The sequence below is a fragment of the Meleagris gallopavo genome, chromosome 20 (genome assembly GCF_000146605.3).
Source record: "Meleagris gallopavo isolate NT-WF06-2002-E0010 breed Aviagen turkey brand Nicholas breeding stock chromosome 20, Turkey_5.1, whole genome shotgun sequence".
Classification (NCBI taxonomy): Eukaryota; Metazoa; Chordata; class Aves; order Galliformes; family Phasianidae; genus Meleagris; species Meleagris gallopavo.
The window spans coordinates 7,538,218-7,558,974 of record NC_015030.2 but is presented as its reverse complement, the minus strand read 5'-3'; the positions used below and the strand labels follow the sequence as shown (position 1 = coordinate 7,558,974).

The following is a 20,757-nucleotide window of genomic DNA, read 5'->3' as shown; positions in this document are numbered from 1 at the left end:
CACATGCCTTGGAGTGGAATTTAGCATCCATGCAGTCCTGAAGTTCTCCTTTGCAAGAAGAGTTGAGAACATAAGGGATCCAGCAAAGGAAAACGCAAAGGCAACCAACAGCCTTTGAGCCACCATCAAACAGCAACATAAAACCCATTAAACTAGATTGAGACTGTCTTTCCTACTTGATCAGCTGTCACAATGCATTCAAGAACATTCTTTGGGATCCATTGGCTGACCTAACCCAAGTTTTCCTAGATGAATAGGCCTCAAGGACATTATTCTGAGGTGTGCTTACAGCAACGTCCCCAGGATGATTGGCAGCATCAATGCAGACAGCAGTGGCTGCTCAAGACTTGCAACTAATTTTAGAGTAGCTTATAAGTAATGATAAAGCATTGGAACTTTCATTACGCAGCAATGACAGCAGGTTCCAGGCTGAAGCATGTGAGAATTTGCTCAAATGCAACAGCTATAAGCACAGAAATAAAGGAAGAAGCTGCTTAGCTTTAGGAGGCCTCAAATGGGCAGAGATCTCCAGCAAGATCCCCTTGCCTCCACTGCCAACCCTTAAATGAGGTCTGGCAAGGGAAGGATCCTTGCTCCACCCCTTCTGATCACTCAGGTTCATTGCATGCATCTGAGCTCCCCTGGGTTGGCCCTGCCTTCCCACTAGGTCTCCATCACTGCTTCAGGCCATGACTCAATATTTCTGCTATATCTAATATGCTACAAATGAGGTCAAATATACATATATTCTATTAGTTTTAATTACAGTAAGATGAAACAAGCTCAAATATACCAAGAGTCCTTGGAGGGTTTTGTTTTGCAGAACAGAAATGTCCAGAAAGGCTCAAAATAAAAATCAGAACTGAAGTTTGAGGAAGTTCCTTTGGAAAGGCAGTGAGCCCACAGCCGGTATGGCATCAGATGCTCGATCTGATGGATACTCTCAACCCGGCAGCAGTCATTCTCCTAGGACCAAAGTGCATCATATGACAACTTAAAATATATAACCTCAAAACAAGTCTCATACATATGCATAAAAAGAAGATAAAATTCCATTTTTCTGCCAAATTAAAACAAAGATCAACTACTTTCCTATGGTAGTGGGGTGCCATTAGTTTTACTATGCCACTTCACACCTTTCATTGAAATAACTTCCATTTTAGGTAGGGCCTTGCCCTGATGGACATGATTTCCCTAAATTTTGTGCCTAGTGTTTTCCACAGGAAGGTTTTAGGTAGTCTTCCACTTGATGCTGCACTGAAATCCTCCCAGCTGCTCTTCAGACCCCGTCACTGGGATGGCGAAGGGAAGGCAATGCCTGAGCACCTGTGGCTGCACTGCCTCCAGGATGAGGACGTGACATTGGCCACAGAGAAGTGCCAACCTGCTGGCATCTGAGCCTGCTGAGGTATAGTTGAGAAAGATGGCTATTTCCCATTGCAGCCTTGTTAGAAGCGGTATCCAGCAACGAGAGGTATTGACCAGCAAATATCTGTTCAAGACAAATTTCTTATTTTTCTAAAGAGGACTATTTCTTGGAAATTTACACAAATCCTTTACGCTTTCTCAGGCCAGTGAATTTACAATTCATGACAGCCACATGCACAAATTTCTGCAGCCTACCTAAACCTTAAAGAAATAATAATTGTTTTTCCCAGTTCTACTCTATTTTCTTTTTCTGCTCTTGAGTCAAGCCTTGGCTTTCTTCCTCAGGCAGAGCTGCTGTTAGCTCAGCACGAAGACCTGAAGGAAGAGGGCTTTGGACAGATTTCAGTTATGTAGAGAAATATAAATAAATAAAAAAAAACCAAACCAAACCAAACACAGCAACGAAGAAAGAAAAATTATTCCAATTCCCTAAATTACATTATTGGTTATATAACCAATCTCTGTGGTTATATTTATGCTCCTATAAACAGACAATTGCCCTGAAACAGAGGCCTAAAAACGATGAGCGGAGTGAGGATGGTGACCACCAGCCTGGGGCCACGAGGTGGGTGGTGGTGACACTCAGCACGGGGATGAGGACATCTGGTCGTAGTCGGGGCACTTGAGCAGAGCCGGGTAGCTGCTGTTCATCTGCAGAGATGCTTCACTGGAGATGTCTGACGGGCTGCGGCCCCGCGCCCATGCATCTGGGTGCAGGAATTGCCCCGAGTAGTCAGAGCAGTTGCTCAGACGGGGACGGTAGAAGCCGGGGTGAGGTCGGTAAATGTCCTCAGCGGTGTATCGCTTCATGAACAGGTATACGGACATCACCCCAGCGCTCTGTAGGGGAGAGAAGAAAGATGAATGGCTTTCTTTGCCCCGCTGATGGCTTGCAAGTGCATAAAGGAAAATCACTTCCCTGCCCTGTGGGGAACACAGCAGCCCAAACCCATCTCCTGTTCCTCCACATGCACGCTCCACATCAAATCATGATTGACTGCCCTTATAGCCCTCTTTTTCTCCCATGCCAATGCCCATGACAATGCTCAGTGACTAAGAACGGACAGAACTCTTTACAGGGATGTCTCGGAGCAGCCAGTACCTCTGTGAGAAGGAATGAGATGGCAGAGAATGCAAACGACCAGCCATATTTGTAATTGAAGAATGTCTCCGAGTCCTTGGTCCTATTGAGCATCTCATCATTAATGCTGGATATGTAGAGGACCAGCCCCACCACAAGGGACAGACCTGGGAGAACCAAGGAGGAAGAGAGTGAAAAACATGTTGGGGTTGAAGCTGGTGAAGCAGCATCTGCCTTTACGAGCAGAGTGGCGGGTGAAACTCTGGAACTGTGAAATTGTGCTTGAAATAACCGGGAAAGGAGGACTACCAAGGGAAAACCTTGCCCAGCAGAACTCACCCGACAGGATGAAGAATATCCCTGACACGAAGGCGAGGATGGTCCTGTGTGGCCGCACGTGACCAATGTTGCTCAGGATGAAGCCGATGAACATGAAGAAGAGGCTGACCAGAGGGAAGGGAGTGGCAGAGCGGATCATCTCTGATGGGACAGGAGCAGAGGAAAACAGGGACAGATTAGCACCCTATGTCTTGCCCATTCTGCATGAGCCCCTGGCACAGGTTCTTCTCTCCAATGTCTTTGCTAATGAGCTGAGTGAAACCCCTGTTAGAATTTGCATTTCTGGGAGTTTTCATGTGAAGTATTACCCAGAAAAAAAAACACCAAACATTGGAACCTGCATTTTTTCACATAGAAATTGTCGATGCATCCCTGCTTGGAGCACCCTCGGAGAACCAGGAGCTTGTACAGCAAGGGCACAAAGGGGTTTATTGGGGTGGTCTCTAAGGGTCCTTTGGTGCCTTGCAGATTGCAAGTTCCCTACCAAGTCACTTACTCAGGACGTTGACTGTGGATTCAGATGTCAGCTGGATGTTCATGGGCATGACATATTCTATAGTGAAGCACCGGCCACGTTCCTCACCTGCAGCAAAAAGAGACAGAGCCAGGCCTGCAGCATGCCCATATATTTGGTTTGGTGGTAAATGAATGACTTTCAAATTAATTTCATTACTTGGAGGTAAACAACCATGCTGTTTAGTGCTGCTTGCATCTCAGTGTTTGTGTTTGCTGCTGAAGAAATCCACTGGTTGCTACTGTCGCCCTACAAGATCAGCTGCCCAGCTTTCAGGTGTCACTGCTAAAGAGTGACAGCGGGACGTGACCCCCAGGTGCCAGCACTTGCTCAGGAAAGCATTGGCTGAGCCAATCCCACATGCTTCTATGTGTAAGTTCTGGGAGCTCCAAACTTCACTCTGGGTTCCGGGATTTCCCGAGACCTCAAAACACGATCCTGAGGGCAGAGAGTTTGGGGTCACCGGGGAGCACACACTGGAGCCCCTCCCTCCTCTCAGTTCTGGATCTGTGCATCCAACTCCCCTTCACTTTGGCTTTGTCTGACCCACATCACTTTGCCAAAAACAGCATGAAATGAGGGAATGCTTCAGCTGAGCCGAATCCCAATTTTGCAGGGACAAAACAGAGGGTTTGGGCAGCTGCCCAGGCACTGCAACGGGCCGAGGGGTCGTGGCAGCACAGCAAACTCTGCAGACTTACATGCCAGGACAGATTTATCCACCTTACTGGGGTGCTTACCAGGCGCCGTGCCTGACTTTGGAAGCAAAATATCACAATAGGAGGGGGACATGATGAGGAGGAGACCGTACCTGCCAGGAAGCAGACCCTCCAGAGCCCCGCGTGCAGCGACAGCTTGATTTCAGCTGACTGGTTCTGGGGCTGGACGATGCCTTCCTCCAAGTAGAGCCAGTAGTCGGTGCTGACGGAGATGCCCAGCAGGCCGAGGCCGCAGACGGCGAACACGCTGCTGAGCAGAGTCAGCGCCTTCCTGCTGCAGGCGCTCATCCCCAAAAGCATGAGGGGATGTGTGGGCAGAGGGGCTGCAGCCACCGGCGCCCACCGTGTCGCTTCTGTAGGGAATATAAGTGATAAAAGCTTTGCCTTGGTGTTGGATGAGCTGATGTAAGCCATTAAAGAAAGCACAGGATGTGCTGAGGGATGGGGAATGCGAAGTGCCTCCCAGCCATGGTGGGCCTACGATGGCTGTGGGTGTGCGGAGCGGCCAAGCTGGCAGCAAGTAGCTGGGTTAGGGCAGGATCCCTGCTGCTCAGCCACAGCCCATAATTCCCATCCAGATTTAGCCAAATCTCAGCACCCAAATGCTCCCACAAATGGCAGTGAGCCATGGAGCCTCAGCATGGGAGCTGTTGAGGCTTGAAGGCACTGCATTAATAGAACAGCAAAGATACTGCCTGACTAAAACACTCCTGTGCACTCCGAATCACCACCACGTCCTCACTACACTGCCAGCTTTTGTCTTCTAGGGTAAAAACCATAGGCATCAGTGTGTGAACAGAGCTGGAAGATGAGGAAACAGGACTGAAGCGCTGCTGGGAGACCTGCAAAGTCTTGAGAGGGAAGGAGAGAGGCTTTTGTTATTGCATACCCCCGGGGAGAAAGCAGACAAGTACATGTTGGTAGGAAGCAGATGTATTTGCACCCTCAAGTGCTGCAGCAGCTCTGACAGCCCTCTCCCATATGAAGTCAAGATTTGGCTCTTCCTACGTTCACACCGAGCCGTTTCCCAGAAGGTACCGACCTACGGGAAGGGGAAGAGCTGTCATTTACAGACAGCCCAAGCAAACGTTCCAGCTCATGTTCCTCCAAGCTTTCCACCTTTGCTAGAGATCTATTTTTAAGGTTTTTATCTATTGCACCTCTCATAGCCCAGCAGCCATGAGGACAACCTTGCTGTCAAGGGAACGGACCCACACAGAGCTGAAGAAGTTGGGACTGCACTCCAGAGCTTTACAAGGTGGTAATGTGCCATGCCCCATCCCTGCACAGGTCCAGAAATACAACCATGCAAAGCACGCCTCCCTTGGCTCATCCCCCTTCTCCCTAACTTGGAACCCTATTTTCTAGTTGCCACGTGAAAGTGAACGATATTTGCTACAGAATGCCTCATCCTTCTTGATATTTTGGTGCCAAAATGGTAAAAGGAGCAGAAATCCATTCTTGGCAGATGTATCATTAACAAATTACTTTTCTTTTTTTTTTTGTTATTAAGAAGCCAAAAATCAAAGTAGGGAATATGTAAAAGTCCAGATAAAGCTTCACAGAGAAAAACAGTTACGTACATGACTCTTTTGTTATCTATCAACACCAGGGATTAGAAAATATACTGAATTGGCACCATACATAGTGGTCACTGGGAGTGGTGTTAGTCACAGGAAGGGGCTTGGGCAGTGGAATCACACCTCTCAACTGCCCCATTTCTTTTCATTCTCACACTTCAATTTCCGTGTAATCATGGGTTCATCATAGTGCCACTTATTCACAAATTAAATCAGACCTGATTAAGTGGGGCCGAGGAATGGTGCCATTCAGAACAGTGCTTCCCTGTGTCCAGTGCTGGTGGAATCAGCCAGGCTCCCAAGAGAAAGTTGTCTCAAGGACACAAAGAGGATCGATTTTCAGCAGGGATTTAGTCCCCAGTAACCTTTACAAATTGTGTTGTGCTTCATACTGCTGAAAAGGAGATGCTGTTCGGTTTCCAGCTGTGTCTGTATTTTAAATGAATATAGCCTTGGAGGTTTGCAAGAAGGAGAACCTTAGAACTGCTCCTGCTCCTTCAACTACACAGTGACCACTGGTAGTAACCAGGTAATGCTGAAGGCAGTCTGCATTGCAATCCACAGTCCTCATGAGGAATTTTCTTTTTGTCTTGGAGCTTCAGCTTCTGATGGAAGTGTCTACGTCCCTCACTGGAACTGAGCCCCGAAAAAATTGAAGTGGGCATTGGCAGTGCTCCTAACACAGCTCGCTCAGGTCCAGCAGTGACATAAGGTCCTGTTCCACTGTCACGGAAAGAAAACATTGTCCTGCCTGCGGATGGATTGGGAAAAGCCAACATCACCTGGGCAGGGTGAGCTGTGCCAGTGCATCCCTGCTCATGAGCTGAGCGTAACGCCGTGCTCCTTGCTCGCAGGGCTGAGCCACGCAGAGGATGCAGCTATTGATCTCCTCCAGGCTAGGGCAGCGTTTCCCATCTGCTGACATTTGTGGTGAGGGGAAGCACAGACAGGGTTATCAGAGATGATGAGAGGGAAGGTTTGGTTTGCAGAGGGGTGCTGGGTTCAGCACGTGCCTGTGTCTGTCGTGGAAAAGCCACTCTGCTCTCTGCTGCTGGCAAAGCAGAGCAAAGAGAGGTTAAGGCACAGCCGTGGAGCAGTGGGAGAGGCTGAGAACAAAAGGTGGAGGAACGAAGCTTGGGAAATGGAGGATAGGAAACCCACTGAGTGCGTGAGAGAGGTACAAAGAACATCAGGGAACAACATGAGAAGAGCGTGAGCTGTGATGGAGCTGAGCTGAAATGCAGCACACACCAAGCTGCGATGAGGAAACTGGGCTATAGCTAAAAATACAGGGTCTTCAAGCAGCTCGACCTGCTGCTCAGGGAGCAGTGCAGGGCAAGAACAAATGGGCCAAGAAGAGGGGTTCATTCAATGCAAACCACAGCCTGGGGCAGGTGATCACTCCCTCTGGGTGAACCCCTGAGAGTCCAGCTTGGTCCTTTGCAACCCTAAAGCAGTAGGGAAGTGTTGGCAAAGCAGCATAGCAGTTCCCACCAAGCTCGCATGGCACGTGTCCCTAACTGGTGCTCTGGGATGGCTGCAGGGATGGAGATAGGCTACAGTGTGGATCCCATGAGCAGGTATTACAGGGGAATACGTAAGGAAGCTTTACAGAGCTGCATTACTGTCACAAAGAAATGTGTCGGCTCCATTTCTGAGAAAGAAATTACATAGTGGAAAAATTAAGTACAGAAATAAATCTTTCGGATGTGGAGGAAGGTTAGCCTGATAGTAAGAAACAAAGCAGCCCAGCTCATGGCAGTGTGAACCAGCACCAGTAAGCACTCCATCCAGCAGCCATAAACTTCAGAAGGATCGATACCAGACCTGAAAGCTTCCCATGGCTGCTAACAGCACTGCCAGCACAGTGATGCCTGTCACCGTGGGATGGAAACACGAGCATCGACCGCATCGAGCACACTGGGCTCACGGGCACTCAAGAGAGTTGTCTGGATTGCATTAAAAAACAGAAGGCTGTTAATGAGTTATTTAAACCTCGTTTAAGCCACGCCAATGACAGTCCCATCAATTTTTTGCTTGTTGGCAGATATAAAGAACACCTGAAAAATATTTAGAATTAAAAATATATGACTGCCACACTGTGCTGGTCACCACCAACACACATTATGAGGGGTCACTTAAGATTTGCCCTTTATCTACCCTTCCTGTGTGGGCCAGGCAAGGATGAGTGCAACTGAGCCCACCTTCAGCTTGAGAACCAAAGGCAATGAGACAAAATGATATCCCAGGGTCAAAGCAGCAGCAGCTGAGATTTACCTCCATCCCTCAGCTCTCTGACCAGACACTTCCCCAAGCCACTGTGGCTCTGTGCCAGCTCAGTCCCACTAATGGCTTCGGATGATGCCAACAACTTCCAACAAATAAAACTATCGACCCAGTGGTCCCCCCCCAGCCCAGCACAGCCTGTCTGTGTGCAGCCATATCCCCAAACCCTCAATCTGAGCATTTCCTCCCTATCAGCAGCAGCACACACGTCTCTCTCCTTGGCACTTTACAGCTCTTACCTCATTTAACCCCAGCTGATAGAAGGTTTTAAAGTGTAGCAGCTCAGACTCTGAAGGGGAATCGCTGGAGGATGACCCTGGTTGGTGCTTTGGGTGTTGGGTGCCCCAGAGGAAGTCTGAGGCAACTGGAAAGGGCTCAGCCTGAGCTCTGTGCCCCATTGCAATCCACCTGAGGGGGGGTACAGGGTGGGGTCAAGGGGATGTGGGGACAGCAGACAGATGTTGCAACCACACTGCAGCTCTGATTCTACTGTTTGGTGGGAGAGCAGTACATGGAACACAGTTCTCAAGAGGGGAATAGGAGAATAGGAAAGGACAGAGCTCAGAATACTGTCCATGCCCCCAACACCCAACTGCTGTTCTCAAGAAACCATATATATACATATAGGGGAGCCTTCCCCTTTCACCCTCTGCGCACATAAGCTGGCACCCAGTATTCCCACTCACACCGTGTCAGATGCTCCCAGCCAGGAATGTGACTCAAACCTCTGCTTCTACAGAGAGCCTCAAAGCAAGAATAAAGGGGGGGGGAGGATATTTGAGGCTGCAGAGCAAATCAGCTGGGCAATTGGCTATGTACTGCGTGGAGCTGTGCTTGCCCATTAACGGCTGTATGCTGTAAATCACAGATTGCAATTCACATCCTAAGTGATCCAGTGACCCTCTTCTGCCTTCAGCTTAGAGTTTCCCTCAGCTGCCCCTGGCCTGGCAGCAGCACAGATGAGTGATGGCAATGCAAGTCCTGCACATGGAGCTGGCTTGGCCAGCTGCTCACCCCACATCCAACACATGGGAGGTTTGTCTAATGAAATACTGAATCTTCAGCACTTGGTTCTTGCTTACTTCCATGTGTCATTCAATACAGCACAAATGGTATTGAGTATTAAAAAAGGAGAAGAAACCTCTTCCTTGCATTTGAGAGCTTTTCAGTGTCTCCAGTCCCAACCACTGCCGAGCAGGGCCAGCACCCCCATTTCCTTCTTCTCCCTGTAGTGGCAATGAATGGCAGCGTGGGCTAAATTAAGCAGTGCTGGGAGGAAAAAATAGCATCATGAGCTAATTAAAGCCATTTCTCCCCCCTGTGCTGGGATAAGTGACCCCAGTATCTGTGGATCAGGAGGAGCTCCATGCTGCTCCCCTCCACAGTGCCTGCAGCTGCATGGCTCCCATGGGGATTTTCTGCATGTCAGAGAGAGAAAGGGGCACGGTGGAGATGGGTTGTCAGGTGGACTTGATGATCTTAGAGGTCTTTTCCATCCTTAATGATGCCAAGATTCTAAGTTTGGCTCCATCTTCACATAGGGAAGGCTTTTTCTTTGTGTAGCTCATTGTGTTCAATAGTGAGGCTATGTGACATTGAAGTATGTAATAAGCAGCACCTCTCCTCCACCTCTGTTATGATCAGGTGTCTTCTGCCCCGTTTTGCCTGTAAGGTGTTTTGCAGACAGCCCTGTACAGCAGTTGACACAGATGACAATGAAACAGAGAGATCATTTTCCCCTTCAGCCGTTCTCCCTTTCCCTCAGCTGCAGAAAAAGGAGCAGTTTGGTGCTGATCTATTGCCTGCCTGCTGCCCACCTCTCCTGTGCTTGAGGAGAAACACACTGCTCCCCTGCAGCAGCTCCAGCATCAGGGTGATTTAGCACAACTTCCTAAATCACTCAGCTTTCTAGGTCAGGTTTGCTGTGTTGCTTTTCACCATCTGCAGCTTCCAGGGTATCCCAGCATAACCAAGAGAGAGGGCAGCCTTCTGCTGAACACCAGGTCAGGGCAACTCTGAGCACCCCTGAGAGCCACCAGTCCCAAACTGCCATGGGCTGAGCTGGGGATGGCAAGAAATGCAAGCAGGGATATGCTGCTGAGCATCATGGCAGCGTGTGGGACGTGGCACTCACTGAGTGACTTTGTCCTGGGGACTGAGTCAAAAATGATGATCTGCAAGCTGTCCTGGGTCAGTGGTTGCCATCTGTTGTAGTGTTCCAATAATGCTCCTCAGTGTGGCTATAAGCACAGCTCCAGAGAGGTTTTCCACTGATGAGTAGAGACAATGCCTTTATAATACAGGAAAAGCAGCAAGCCCCATCTTCCAAAGGGACCAGACAGACCTCTCTCACCTGTAACAGCATATTTGCTGAGCCTGGCAATGCATTAGAGTGGCTCTTTGACAAATCCCACGTTCACAGTAAATATTGTACTGCAAATGTCAGAAGTTTGTGGCTGCACAGTAATACAAATTGCTGTGATTTTGATTATCGCATTTCTAGAGCACACCTAGAACCCCAAACCCCCCTTAATTTCAGCAAGATTAAGGCTCTCAGGTAAATTTTGGGTCTAGACTGCACCACACAGTCATTTTAAATATGTCACCCCAAAACCAGGGCTTTACATCTTCCCAGCTGCTTTACAAAGATGCTCCTGGCACCCGCAGCAGCCGCACACTTGCGCAGATCACAGCTCTCTGATAGCATTAAAGCCTCTGTGGGCTCGTGCATTATTTCCCTTTCTTATCTTCTATTCACTTCCCTCTGCATAACAGAAGCTGAAGCTGCAAATGTGGTGGGACAGACGCAGCCAGATGGGGATTCATTCGCCTCAATGAATATATTCAGCAGCTACTCTAATACAAGAAGGAGCTGGGGAAACAAGCACAGAAGCTTTCCCCCTGTGTCCTGGATGCCACGTGGAGCTGCTGCACATTGGCTGAAGTGAGGCAGCAGTGATGGGGTTGCTGGGCTCTTCTATGGCTCGTGATGATTGAAGCAGTGCCCTACAATGAACCCAAAAGGCAGCTGAGATGGAGATGTGGGGATGCTCCTGCATAGCTCCCTGCTGGGGTCATGCCACCAACACTCACTGCTATCACATGAAACTCAGCTAATAATCCTCCTTTTTAACATTCCTACTGAACTAGTGCTGCTTTTGATGTCCTCACCAAAGGTTTGCCTGCACCATTCAGCCCCCCCGGAGCCCCCACAGAGGTTTGGGGTGCATGGGGGACAGTGATGGGGACAGGTCAGACCTGCTCTCCAGACACCACCACTGCTCTGTGCACCCTGAGCACTGCCACACATCAGGGGGCTGATAAAGTTCCTCACAATGCCAACAATTAATCACCAGCCAAACTGCATGTCAGAACCCTCAGCTCGCTGCCGGGATGACTGAAATCCCACATTTCATATTCCATATCCTTTTGTAGAATATGAATAAGGAGCGTGTGGAGAAGAGAAGAGAAGCTCCACGTCCCTGTGAGCTTTGTTCATATGGCAACACACGATCCAGCGTTTTTTCCCCTCTTTACTTTACCCCACTTAACGAGCAGGTCAGATTTTCTCACATAGCTGCCCCCTCTGAGGGGTTAACGACACCAGAAGGCATTGGCAGCTCCAGACTTACAGTGCATTTTATATTCCCTGTGAAAAATACACGAGGATGGGCGTTCAGAAACGACGGGTAAAACGTGAGGATGCTCACCGCGCCCCAGGGCTCCGATCTCCTGGAGCAGAACAGCCTCGGGCTGAGCAGCCTGGATCGGGTTGCCCCGTGCGCCGAACCCAGCCGGAGCTTTCAGCCGGGGCTCCTGCGCCCTGCCACAGCCCGGCACCCCAGCAGCAGGGCAGGGGCGATCCCACACGACGCAGCGCGGGTCGCTCCGTCACAGCCCGGGGCTCTGCGGCCCCGCACCCACCCCGGTGCCCGCACACAGCCGGGGCCAGCACGGCTGAGCCCAGGGCGGTGCCCCCGGGATCCGCTCTTACGGCGGATCCGATTCCAGCGGGGTTACGGACCATGAACGAACGTGCCAACCTCAAACCCTCTGCTCCGCACTCACACGGCACTTCCCAGATCCCTCCTTCTTCCTCTCAGGCATTAAACTTTCTGGCTTTTCCATGCATTTCGGGAAACACCACGAAGCCCCTACCGGGACCGCGTGCCCCCCACCCATCCGTACGGACACAGGAACCACAGGAAGGTCCCCGCTGCTCCCGCACTCACCGGCCCCGCAGCTCTGCTCTCCGGCCCGGGGATGTTCCCTCCGTGCTGCGCCGGGAGAGCCCGGGAGGAGCGGGCATCACATGGCGCCGGCGGGGCCAACCCACCGCCCTCCTCCGTGCCCCTTCCCTCCCCCCTCCTTCCTCCTCCTTTTCCTCCAGCCATCCCTCCGTCCTTCCCCCCCCTTCTCCATTCACCCTCCTTCCTTCCTTCCTTCCTTCCTTCAAACCACCTTTCCTCCATCCCTCCTTTCTTCTCTCCATCCTCCCTCCCTTCCTTTCACCCCCTCTCCCTGCTCCCTTTTATCCCTTCTTTCCCCATTCCTCCCTATTCTTTCACCTTTTTCCTTGACTCTCTCTCTTTCCCTCCACTCACCTTTTTTTTTACTCCCTACCTTTTCCCTTTTTCATCCTTTCCCTCCATCCCCTCTCTCCCATCCCCTGCCTACCTGCCTGGGACCTGGCTGTGCCACCTGGGACACCACTCACCTGGAAGCTGGGAAGGGAAAATCTGTCTGCAGCCACCGGAGTCAAACAAGCACAAGTCTGAGGACACGCAGCCGACGGGGAGGATTGGAGGGCACAAAGCCAGCACATTGGAGAAAGCCAGCTTGGCAGTACTAAGACAAAGGTAGAGAAAGCCAGGGCTAAAGGAGAAAGGGACAAAGGGGCACATGCTGCAGACCCTGGAAAGCACAGCCAGGCTGAGTGATTCAGCCAAAACACACAGAAATGAGTTCAGAGCCAGGAATGAGGACATGGCTCTGTCAGGGTGCCCAGCAGTGGGACACCACCTCGGACACAGCAGGAAGGGCACAAACCTTGTGCTGTGCAGGTGGCTCCTGCTGTGTGAGGGAAGCTCTTTGCTGTCACCTCCAGTGCTCTGCAGAGTAACGTGGCACAGAACTGCCACTGTGCAGGGCTCTGAGGGCATTTGTCCCCTGGCTGGTCCTGGCCATGACAGTGGTGACACAGGTCACAGCTACCTGGGATGGCTGCAAGGAAGGTTACCTCTGAGGTCTCCCAGCAGGAAAATAACAAAAGTCATTTGTTATTTACAAATCTAATAAATTCAGTCTCTAAGAAATGCTGGGTCACATTTTCTGCACATGCATTGTCCCAGCTGTACTTCCTCACTCCTCAGTGCTGGGCTACAGCACGACACATCTCCATCCATCCAACACGTCCCCAGCCAGCAAAGCACCAACAGCTCAAATGGAATAATTCAAAATAAAGTGAGATATGAGGTGCAGAGGAGGTGTTGGCTGGATAGCTCATCTGAAATCAATGGAGCTGCACGCTCTGGCTTGTTGAGCTCTGTTTTGATTTACAGCAGTAATAAAAGCTGATGCAGCTGTCTAAGTTTTGATTTTTCCAGCCAAAATGTGGCAAAACATAACACAGCCAACACCTTTCAAACACCAAATACAAACCCATTTTCTCCAGAGTGGAACTGCTGTGTGACCTGCTTGGGCACTGGGCAGGGTTGTTTGAATACAACAGGAAAAAGGCTGCAGTGCGAGCAGCCAGTGACATAATTAACCAGTACAGTGTAAGAGGCCCCCAGCAGCCATGCATATAATCAATTAGAAAAACATATTTTGGGTCTCAGTCTCTTTTTTTTTTTCCCACTCCCTTCTGCTTCCATGCAGATGTACTTAAGCTAAAGCACTCGGAAGGATTTTCCACTGCTGCTCATCTGACTATGTGAACCAGGACCAGGTGTGAGAGGCACCCAAAGCAGCACAGCAGAGCTTCCCTACCTGCTCAGCAGCACTTCCCCATGCAGCTGTGTCCCCACTGACTGCAAAAAGCAGTGAGGACCAGGAGAAAACCCCCTCTGCAGCAGCAGGCCTAGGCACCTTGCATTTCAGCATCCCTAAAACAATTCTCTTTGTCCTCTCCACTATTTCCCTGCTTTAATTCAATTCTCTCCTTGCTCCTATGCTCCCATCCAAGAGAGCTCAGAGTTCACTGTGCAGTCCTGTAAGTGAAAGGAGGCAGGTGGGATCTGGCACAGCATGTGATGGTGTAACCAAAACCCTGCACACAGCTAGCTCTGATCCTTTCATTTATGCACTGAATGAGGACAGTTTCTGCAGAAAGAGATGAGGACTGCTGCTGCACCTGTCCTTACACCAGAAGAGAAAACACTGGGTGGGTGCAAAGCTGTACTTTGTGGTCACTTCTTCTGGCTTGGTAATATTGGTCCTAGACAGCTCCCATCTCCTTTTGGCTGAACTGCTGCAGTGATGTCCTCAGGGAACCTTTCTGAGAGTCGTTTCCTTTCTAGCAGAGATAACAACAAAGGACACAGAACATCATCCAGCAAATGGTCCCAACATCCTGCCTGACACAGAATGAAGGGCCACGGAATGATGGGGACCCTCTGGCTTCTCTCTGCTCCCTCCAATCTGCTGAATTACTCAGCTCTGCTCTGCAGGAGGATAAGGAGGAGCCTCACGAGCTGCCCTGTGCACACTGTGACACCCGGTGTGGTGATGGGCAGTAGCCACCAACCAGGGGTTTTCAGCAGCATTTTGGGCGCTGGAAGGAAATAGCCATACCAGCCCCAAATTCCCAAGGAAAGAAGGCTGGTAGATGCAGTGACCAGACGTCCCAGCTCCCCAAGGAGCCCACAGCACCCAAAATGGAGGCTGCCAAAATGCTCCCCTGTGAGATTTGGGAAAATGAACAGCACCAAAGGACGCTGGCAGCTGCCTGGTCCCTGTTGGGTGGGGGGTTCCTGCGTGCTGCTCACACCGCATCAAATTCAAGGCATCAGCTCTGGCACAGCCCTGAGCTCAGCCCACAGTGTTGGAGCTGCAGGGGGAGAAGCACATGGAGAGGTGAGGCTCTATTTTTAGCTCCGCACCCACACACTGTGAAAAAGCTTAAAAATAGATATAGATTAAAAAGAAAAAAAAACAGAGCTTTTGGGAGACAGCCTCCCAAGGGGCTCTGACTCATGGGGTAACAGAGGTGCACGTGCCAATGGAAGTTACACACTTTATTTAAAATAAAGCACCCTCTGTAATCCTATGGGCCTCATTCGAGCTGATGAGAGCTGAGGCTGTGTATCCTCCAGCCCCACATGGTCCTGGGAGGGGATGTAAAAGGCTCTGCAGAGACTGTGGTGTGGGAAGTTGTCAACGGTTTACGGGCTGGTTCGGCCCGGTTCCGTGACTAGAAGGGCGGAGGGATCCGCGGATCCGCGCCCCCGGGAAAAAAAGAAAATAAGGGACCCCGAAATAATTGAAAACAGTGGCAACAATCTGAGGTAAAACAAAGTAATTTACTAAATATGGTATCAACAGAATTTTATAAGGAGAGAGAATGTGAAATTGATAGTGGATCGGCCTTACCACAACGCTGAGATGAGAAGCGCAGGCAGAGAAGCGCAGGCGAGAAGCGCAAGCGAAGCAGCGCAGGCAGAGAAGCGCAAGCGAAGCAGCGCAGGCAGAGAAGAGAGCATCAGGTGACCTTGCCGGGAGTTATATCTCCTCGCTGACCGCACAGCCCCCTGGGGAAACGTAGCTGCTCTTCTCCGCTGGACAGGCACCCGGAACTTGAGCATCAGCAGTCAAACCCCCAGTACATTGCATGATGTTATGATGTGGAATACCGATAATGAAAAATCATGAAACCATGACAACTACCTTGCACTCTGATATCTTATGTAATAATTAGTTTGTTTCTCCTCAAATCACTGCCGCTGTTATTTTTTTGGAGGGCCCATCTCTCCACCCTTTTTCCTTTTATTACCTGTTTCCATTTTCAGGGGTGCTGATCCGTGGGTCCCTCTGCCTCTCTAGCCAGAGAACTGGGCTGAACCAGGCCACAAACTGCTGAAAACAGTTTAATCATAAATCTTTGCCAGCTATATACTGCTATAGATGCAGCTGTATGACATCAAGACAAAGGCCTGATTCCCATTAACTGCAATTTTTTTGGCAATTTTTCACTTGGGACATGTGTCGCTATGATGCATATTGTATACTCTAACTTAGTAACAGCAATAGTCATTAAAAAAGCAAAGTAAAAAAGCAAGTTAGAAAAATCTAGACTCCAAACCATGCTGTAGATTTATAAATAGCTTCAAATCTTATGGTTTATCAACTAAATAGGAGAACTGAAAAGAAACACATAAAAGAGTAAAGAATAATGAGGGGAGATCAGAGGAATCTTTTTTTATAAAAGGACATTTTTTCAATAACATAATTGATTAGAAAACTGTGAAAGGAAAAGTTTGAACCGTACTTCATCCTTCTTAATATTGTTGGAATTAACATTGAACAATAAGCTCCTATTGTACTGACTTGTGATAATTTGTTTCTTCAAAATTTCAGTTTCATCAATGTTAGTGATTGAATATAAGAGCCTGGATTAATTGGAGATAATCTTATGTAGATGGAGAGAACAAAACTCCAAATATTAGGTTTCTTTTGCATTTGGAAGGTAAGTTGATACCTACTTACCTACTTACCTTTGTCTAAAGGATATACTTCTGACTCACAACTCCCACACTGCAAAAGAATACCATTTCTGTTCATCTTTCCCAACAGACTTTATCATCCAAAGAAGTAGTCTAGGGAAAAAAAATAAAAATATAAATAAAATAAAAAAAATCAATACTCTTGTACAAAACAGTTGATGAAGTGTCCAAAGACATCAATTTATTGTGAACAAGTACTGCTGCAAAGTCCAAAACTCAGAAGATCTGAGGCCAAAGATGTCCAAAGTGATAGCTGTGTTGGTTTTTTTGTTTGTTTGTTTGTTTGTTTTTTGTGGAGATGGCATGCTTCATGACTTTGCTATATTGTGTCATTTGAAACACTAACCTCATTCAGAACTGCCAGTATGTGAACTTGCTCTTCTCACAGGTTGACATTTTAATTTCTAGGTATTATATAAGTGGTAATAGCAATGGCTAGTTACTACTTTTACGCTAGAGCCTACGTGATGTTCTAGTTTGCTGTAAGAACCACTGTCTAAATAGGATTACTGCAAAAAAATTACATCCTATCAAATACAGATGGAAAAATAGATATGTGCATTGTTCTGGCACTTTGTCTGTAACTAACTAATGCAGGAAGAGGGGAGGATTCTCACCTGTCCAATAGGGTCACATCAGAAGGGTTATTTTCCAAGACAATCTATCTCTTTACAAAAATAAATCTTCACATCAAATAAAGGAATATAACCAGAGAAAATTCTTTCTGAATAAATAAATAATAAATAAGTAAATAAGTGATTCATAATACTTATTTTTCTAGGAATGGGCTGAACTGGTCAATGTCCATAGAAAGGACTTCAAAGATGAAACTAGGTAACCACTTATTATAATCTAATTCTGAATTGCCATCTTCACTGGAGATGAAAACTGCACAAAGATTTGATGTTTTGCAGAATTAACAGTTCACAAGCTGTGGTAAATCTGAATTGTTGTTGCTTATATATTCCTAAGACAAGAACTTATACCTGTCTTAATTTGGGAGTACTTAGTCTTTGAGAACTGCCATATGTCAGACCTGCTGTATTAATGCAGTATATAAAATATCTGCTTGAGCATTTAGGAGTTTGTCAACTGCGGAGACAGTCTCACCAGATCTAGCTCACAGAACCAGGGCTTCTGATTACTCTGCAGGAAATGGTGATCTGTAGGCCATATGAAGCAATTCTTGGTCCTTGCCAAGTATGGGCATTTTACAAATGTTCATGACGCTAATATACAGTTTTGAAAAAGAGGAATAGAGATTCAAGTAAACAGAATGGTAACCACAGCAGATCCATCATACGAGCCATACTGTATCCCTAGATGAGAGAGTTGCTTTACCTTGTAGCATCTCCTGGAGATAATTCCTTGGGATATTCCTGAGGATGAAATGGATCTGAGAAGACCTACAAAGTACATTTCTGTTCTGTACTTCTGCCAAGATGGTGTATGTCGAGGGCCATATGAAGATATGCTAATTCAGTTTTATCTGTAATGAAGTAATGTTTTGTTAACTATTAAAAGCAGCTGTGTCAGTTGCAAAACAGTCACTTAAAGAGAAAAGAAATAATTTGATGGGGAGCTTTCATGCCCAGCCTGAAATTAATGAGTTTTAGTTTGAATACTGCTTTTTGTACAAAGAATTTACAATAGAGTAAAATTAGAAAATGTCATGTACTAAAAAGGAAGAAATAAAATTTCTCATTTCTTAAATTGTAAAGTATGATCAGAGTAATGGAAGGTATCATTTTTATCTGACATTGGTATTCTGATTTTATCAATCAATTATCAAAGGTCAAAAGAGATAAAAATACAAGTAATATTTTGTGTGAAAAATGAGTAGATAGAAGTTTTCTGTTGTTGTCTGTACTTGTAAATTTATCCTGAAAATATTTTTTGTCTATACTTTCTCTAAATAATAAGAAGTATAACTTCTCCTATATTTATATTTTCAATAAGAAATTCTTTGTGAGCTACTTCCCCAGCACTGTAATCATTAATATAGATGAAGATCTTCACAACTGTCAGCAGTCCTACTGAAATCCACAGCATTATTAATGCTCAGTTTTATTTAAGGCAATCTAACTGCAGTTTAAAAAACTCCCTTCTCATTTTCTTTGGTGAGCATACCACGCTATCAAGTTTTTGAACATGAAAATAATTCTCTTACGAATGAAGCTTTAATAAAATTCTTCATCATACCAGTTAGAATTTTTCAGGAAATTAGGATTAATGCTCTGACCTTTACAGTCCTTCTACTGAGATTTTTAAGAGTCATTTGGCAAATTGGTCATTCCTGGCCTAAGGAATTGATGTTGTGTGGGAGGGGTTAGGTACTAAGAAGTTTGTAGCCCCATGTTATAGACTGCTTAATGCAGATACTGACAAAACTGTGATGGGAAATCATGTGATGAAGTAAGAAAGTGTTTTCAATGTCATAATAATCTCATGTATATGATAATTTCTTTATTTTCTAAAAGGCATGGTGAAAAAAATATGAATATTTGCTTTACATACAAAGACGTATTCCGTAAGTAGCAGTAAATTATACACAGACATACAGCTCTCCATGATGGCAAAGTATATGACAATATTCTAAGTTGTTTCTAAGTGAGGGACAGATTCCTCTGGTGATATAAATCAGTGCAACTCCACTGGTTTCCTGGACCACACTGATTTAAGCTACACTGAAAATTTACCTTTCTGACAGTTTCTTTGGAGTTATTCCTGGCACAGAAATGAGTCTTTGAAGTTCAAATGAAGATACATACTGTACTCTGCTCTTATGTCAAAAGCTACCTCAATATGAGATTATTATGAATAAAGTGACATCTGATATGCAATAATATTTTCTGTTTATGATACCACACCCCATTTATTCAGACAGAGGTGTATGTTATTTTCTGAGTGTTTATTCTCTCAGATCATTAGCTAGTTACCCAGTTATCTCTTATTAGCTAGTTTTTCAGTTCTAAATTTAGAGTGACTAACATCCAATTTATTACGCTATGAAATGTACAGATACCTCAAAGATTTTTGACTGCTATAAAATGTGATGTTATTATCCACCTGAGCAACACCCAAACTCTGCATTTTATTTTCTAAGGTCACAATTATTTCCTTTACTTTCACAACTTATTATTTAGTCTTCCATACTCAATCAGTTATTATATGTGCCAGCCTTTTATCTACTTTAGATGAGTGTTTTCTGAGCCTTTTCATTTATTGATTAAAAAAAAAAAAAAGAATGAAAGATGAAAGAGTTACTCATAGATGCAAAGATTGCCATGTAACACCTATGAATTTGCTTTTCTATGGCCATCTTTCCTAAATCTTTTAAAATTATCTTCCAAAAGTGTTCAGACTATAGATTAGAATTCATACCTCTGCTTATCTTAGTCTTAGCACTACATAATCTTTCAAGTATAAACCCTGAAAACCAGGGTTTTTGTGACCATTCAACTTATCCTAAATGTCTCTTTTTACAAACAGATGTAATACCAGGTGTTGTTGTGCTTTGCAAAGCTCTTATAATAGTTGTGAGCATCCTTCATCACTTTATGCACCTTTCAAAAAATTGAGAGGTAAGGCAGTATTGTTTAACTACCTGCTGTCAAGGCTTTAGCCATCAAATCAATTCTTTCCTTACAGAACACTAACATAGTCAGTCTTTTGAAAGGTAATATGAATAGAATGCTCTTGCAATTTATACTGTGGTGGCTGAGGGGAAAACAGAAAGATCTCTGTGGAGTAAGATAGTCTCATAGCACGTATCTGTATAAATTTCAAAGAATATCAAGAAAATTCTCTTGGAAGATTCATAGGTGTAAAAATGGCAGGCTAAAGTTTAGGCTCAGGGACTATAAGCTAAGATCCAGAATGTATTAGAATAATGTCGCAGTGGGACTATGGATGCTTCCTGTCTTCCTGTCTTTTTTCACAAGAAAGAGATTTTTCTCTACCAGCTTCTGTTGCACAATAGCATGGTGCCCAGAACAAAAAGGACCCACGGGAACCATAATCAGACCCATTGAGGATAATGGAAGGATATACAAGTTTTTTGTTTGTTTGTTTGTTTGAAGTTTTT

The 20,757-nt window shown here is 46.4% G+C and overlaps 1 protein-coding gene across 1 annotated transcript; it reads right to left on the bottom strand.

The window, feature by feature from the left end:
* Positions 1-739: 739 nt before the first annotated feature.
* On the bottom strand, positions 740-12,288 carry CACNG5 (calcium voltage-gated channel auxiliary subunit gamma 5). Its single transcript, XM_003211545.4, has 6 exons — positions 12,180-12,288; positions 4,174-4,434; positions 3,345-3,431; positions 2,849-2,989; positions 2,531-2,676; positions 740-2,268 (listed from the first exon to the last, which is right to left on the bottom strand). The coding sequence occupies exons 2-6, from the start codon at positions 4,379-4,381 to the stop codon at positions 2,011-2,013; spliced, it is 840 nt and encodes a 279-aa protein (XP_003211593.2). The 5' UTR covers positions 4,382-4,434; positions 12,180-12,288; the 3' UTR covers positions 740-2,010.
* Positions 12,289-20,757: the final 8,469 nt, after the last annotated feature.

Excerpts from the sequence above, each read along its gene's own strand:
- CACNG5 (XM_003211545.4), bottom strand. The coding sequence starts at position 4,381 with ATGCTTTTGGGGATGAGCGCCTGCAGCAGGAAGGCGCTGACTCTGCTC. Across the intron at positions 3,432-4,173 it reads GAGGGTCTGCTTCCTGGCAG|GTGAGGAACGTGGCCGGTGC; the intron begins GTACGGTCTCCT and ends TTTTTGCTGCAG. Across the intron at positions 2,269-2,530 it reads TCTCATTCCTTCTCACAGAG|AGCGCTGGGGTGATGTCCGT; the intron begins GTACTGGCTGCT and ends TCTCCCCTACAG.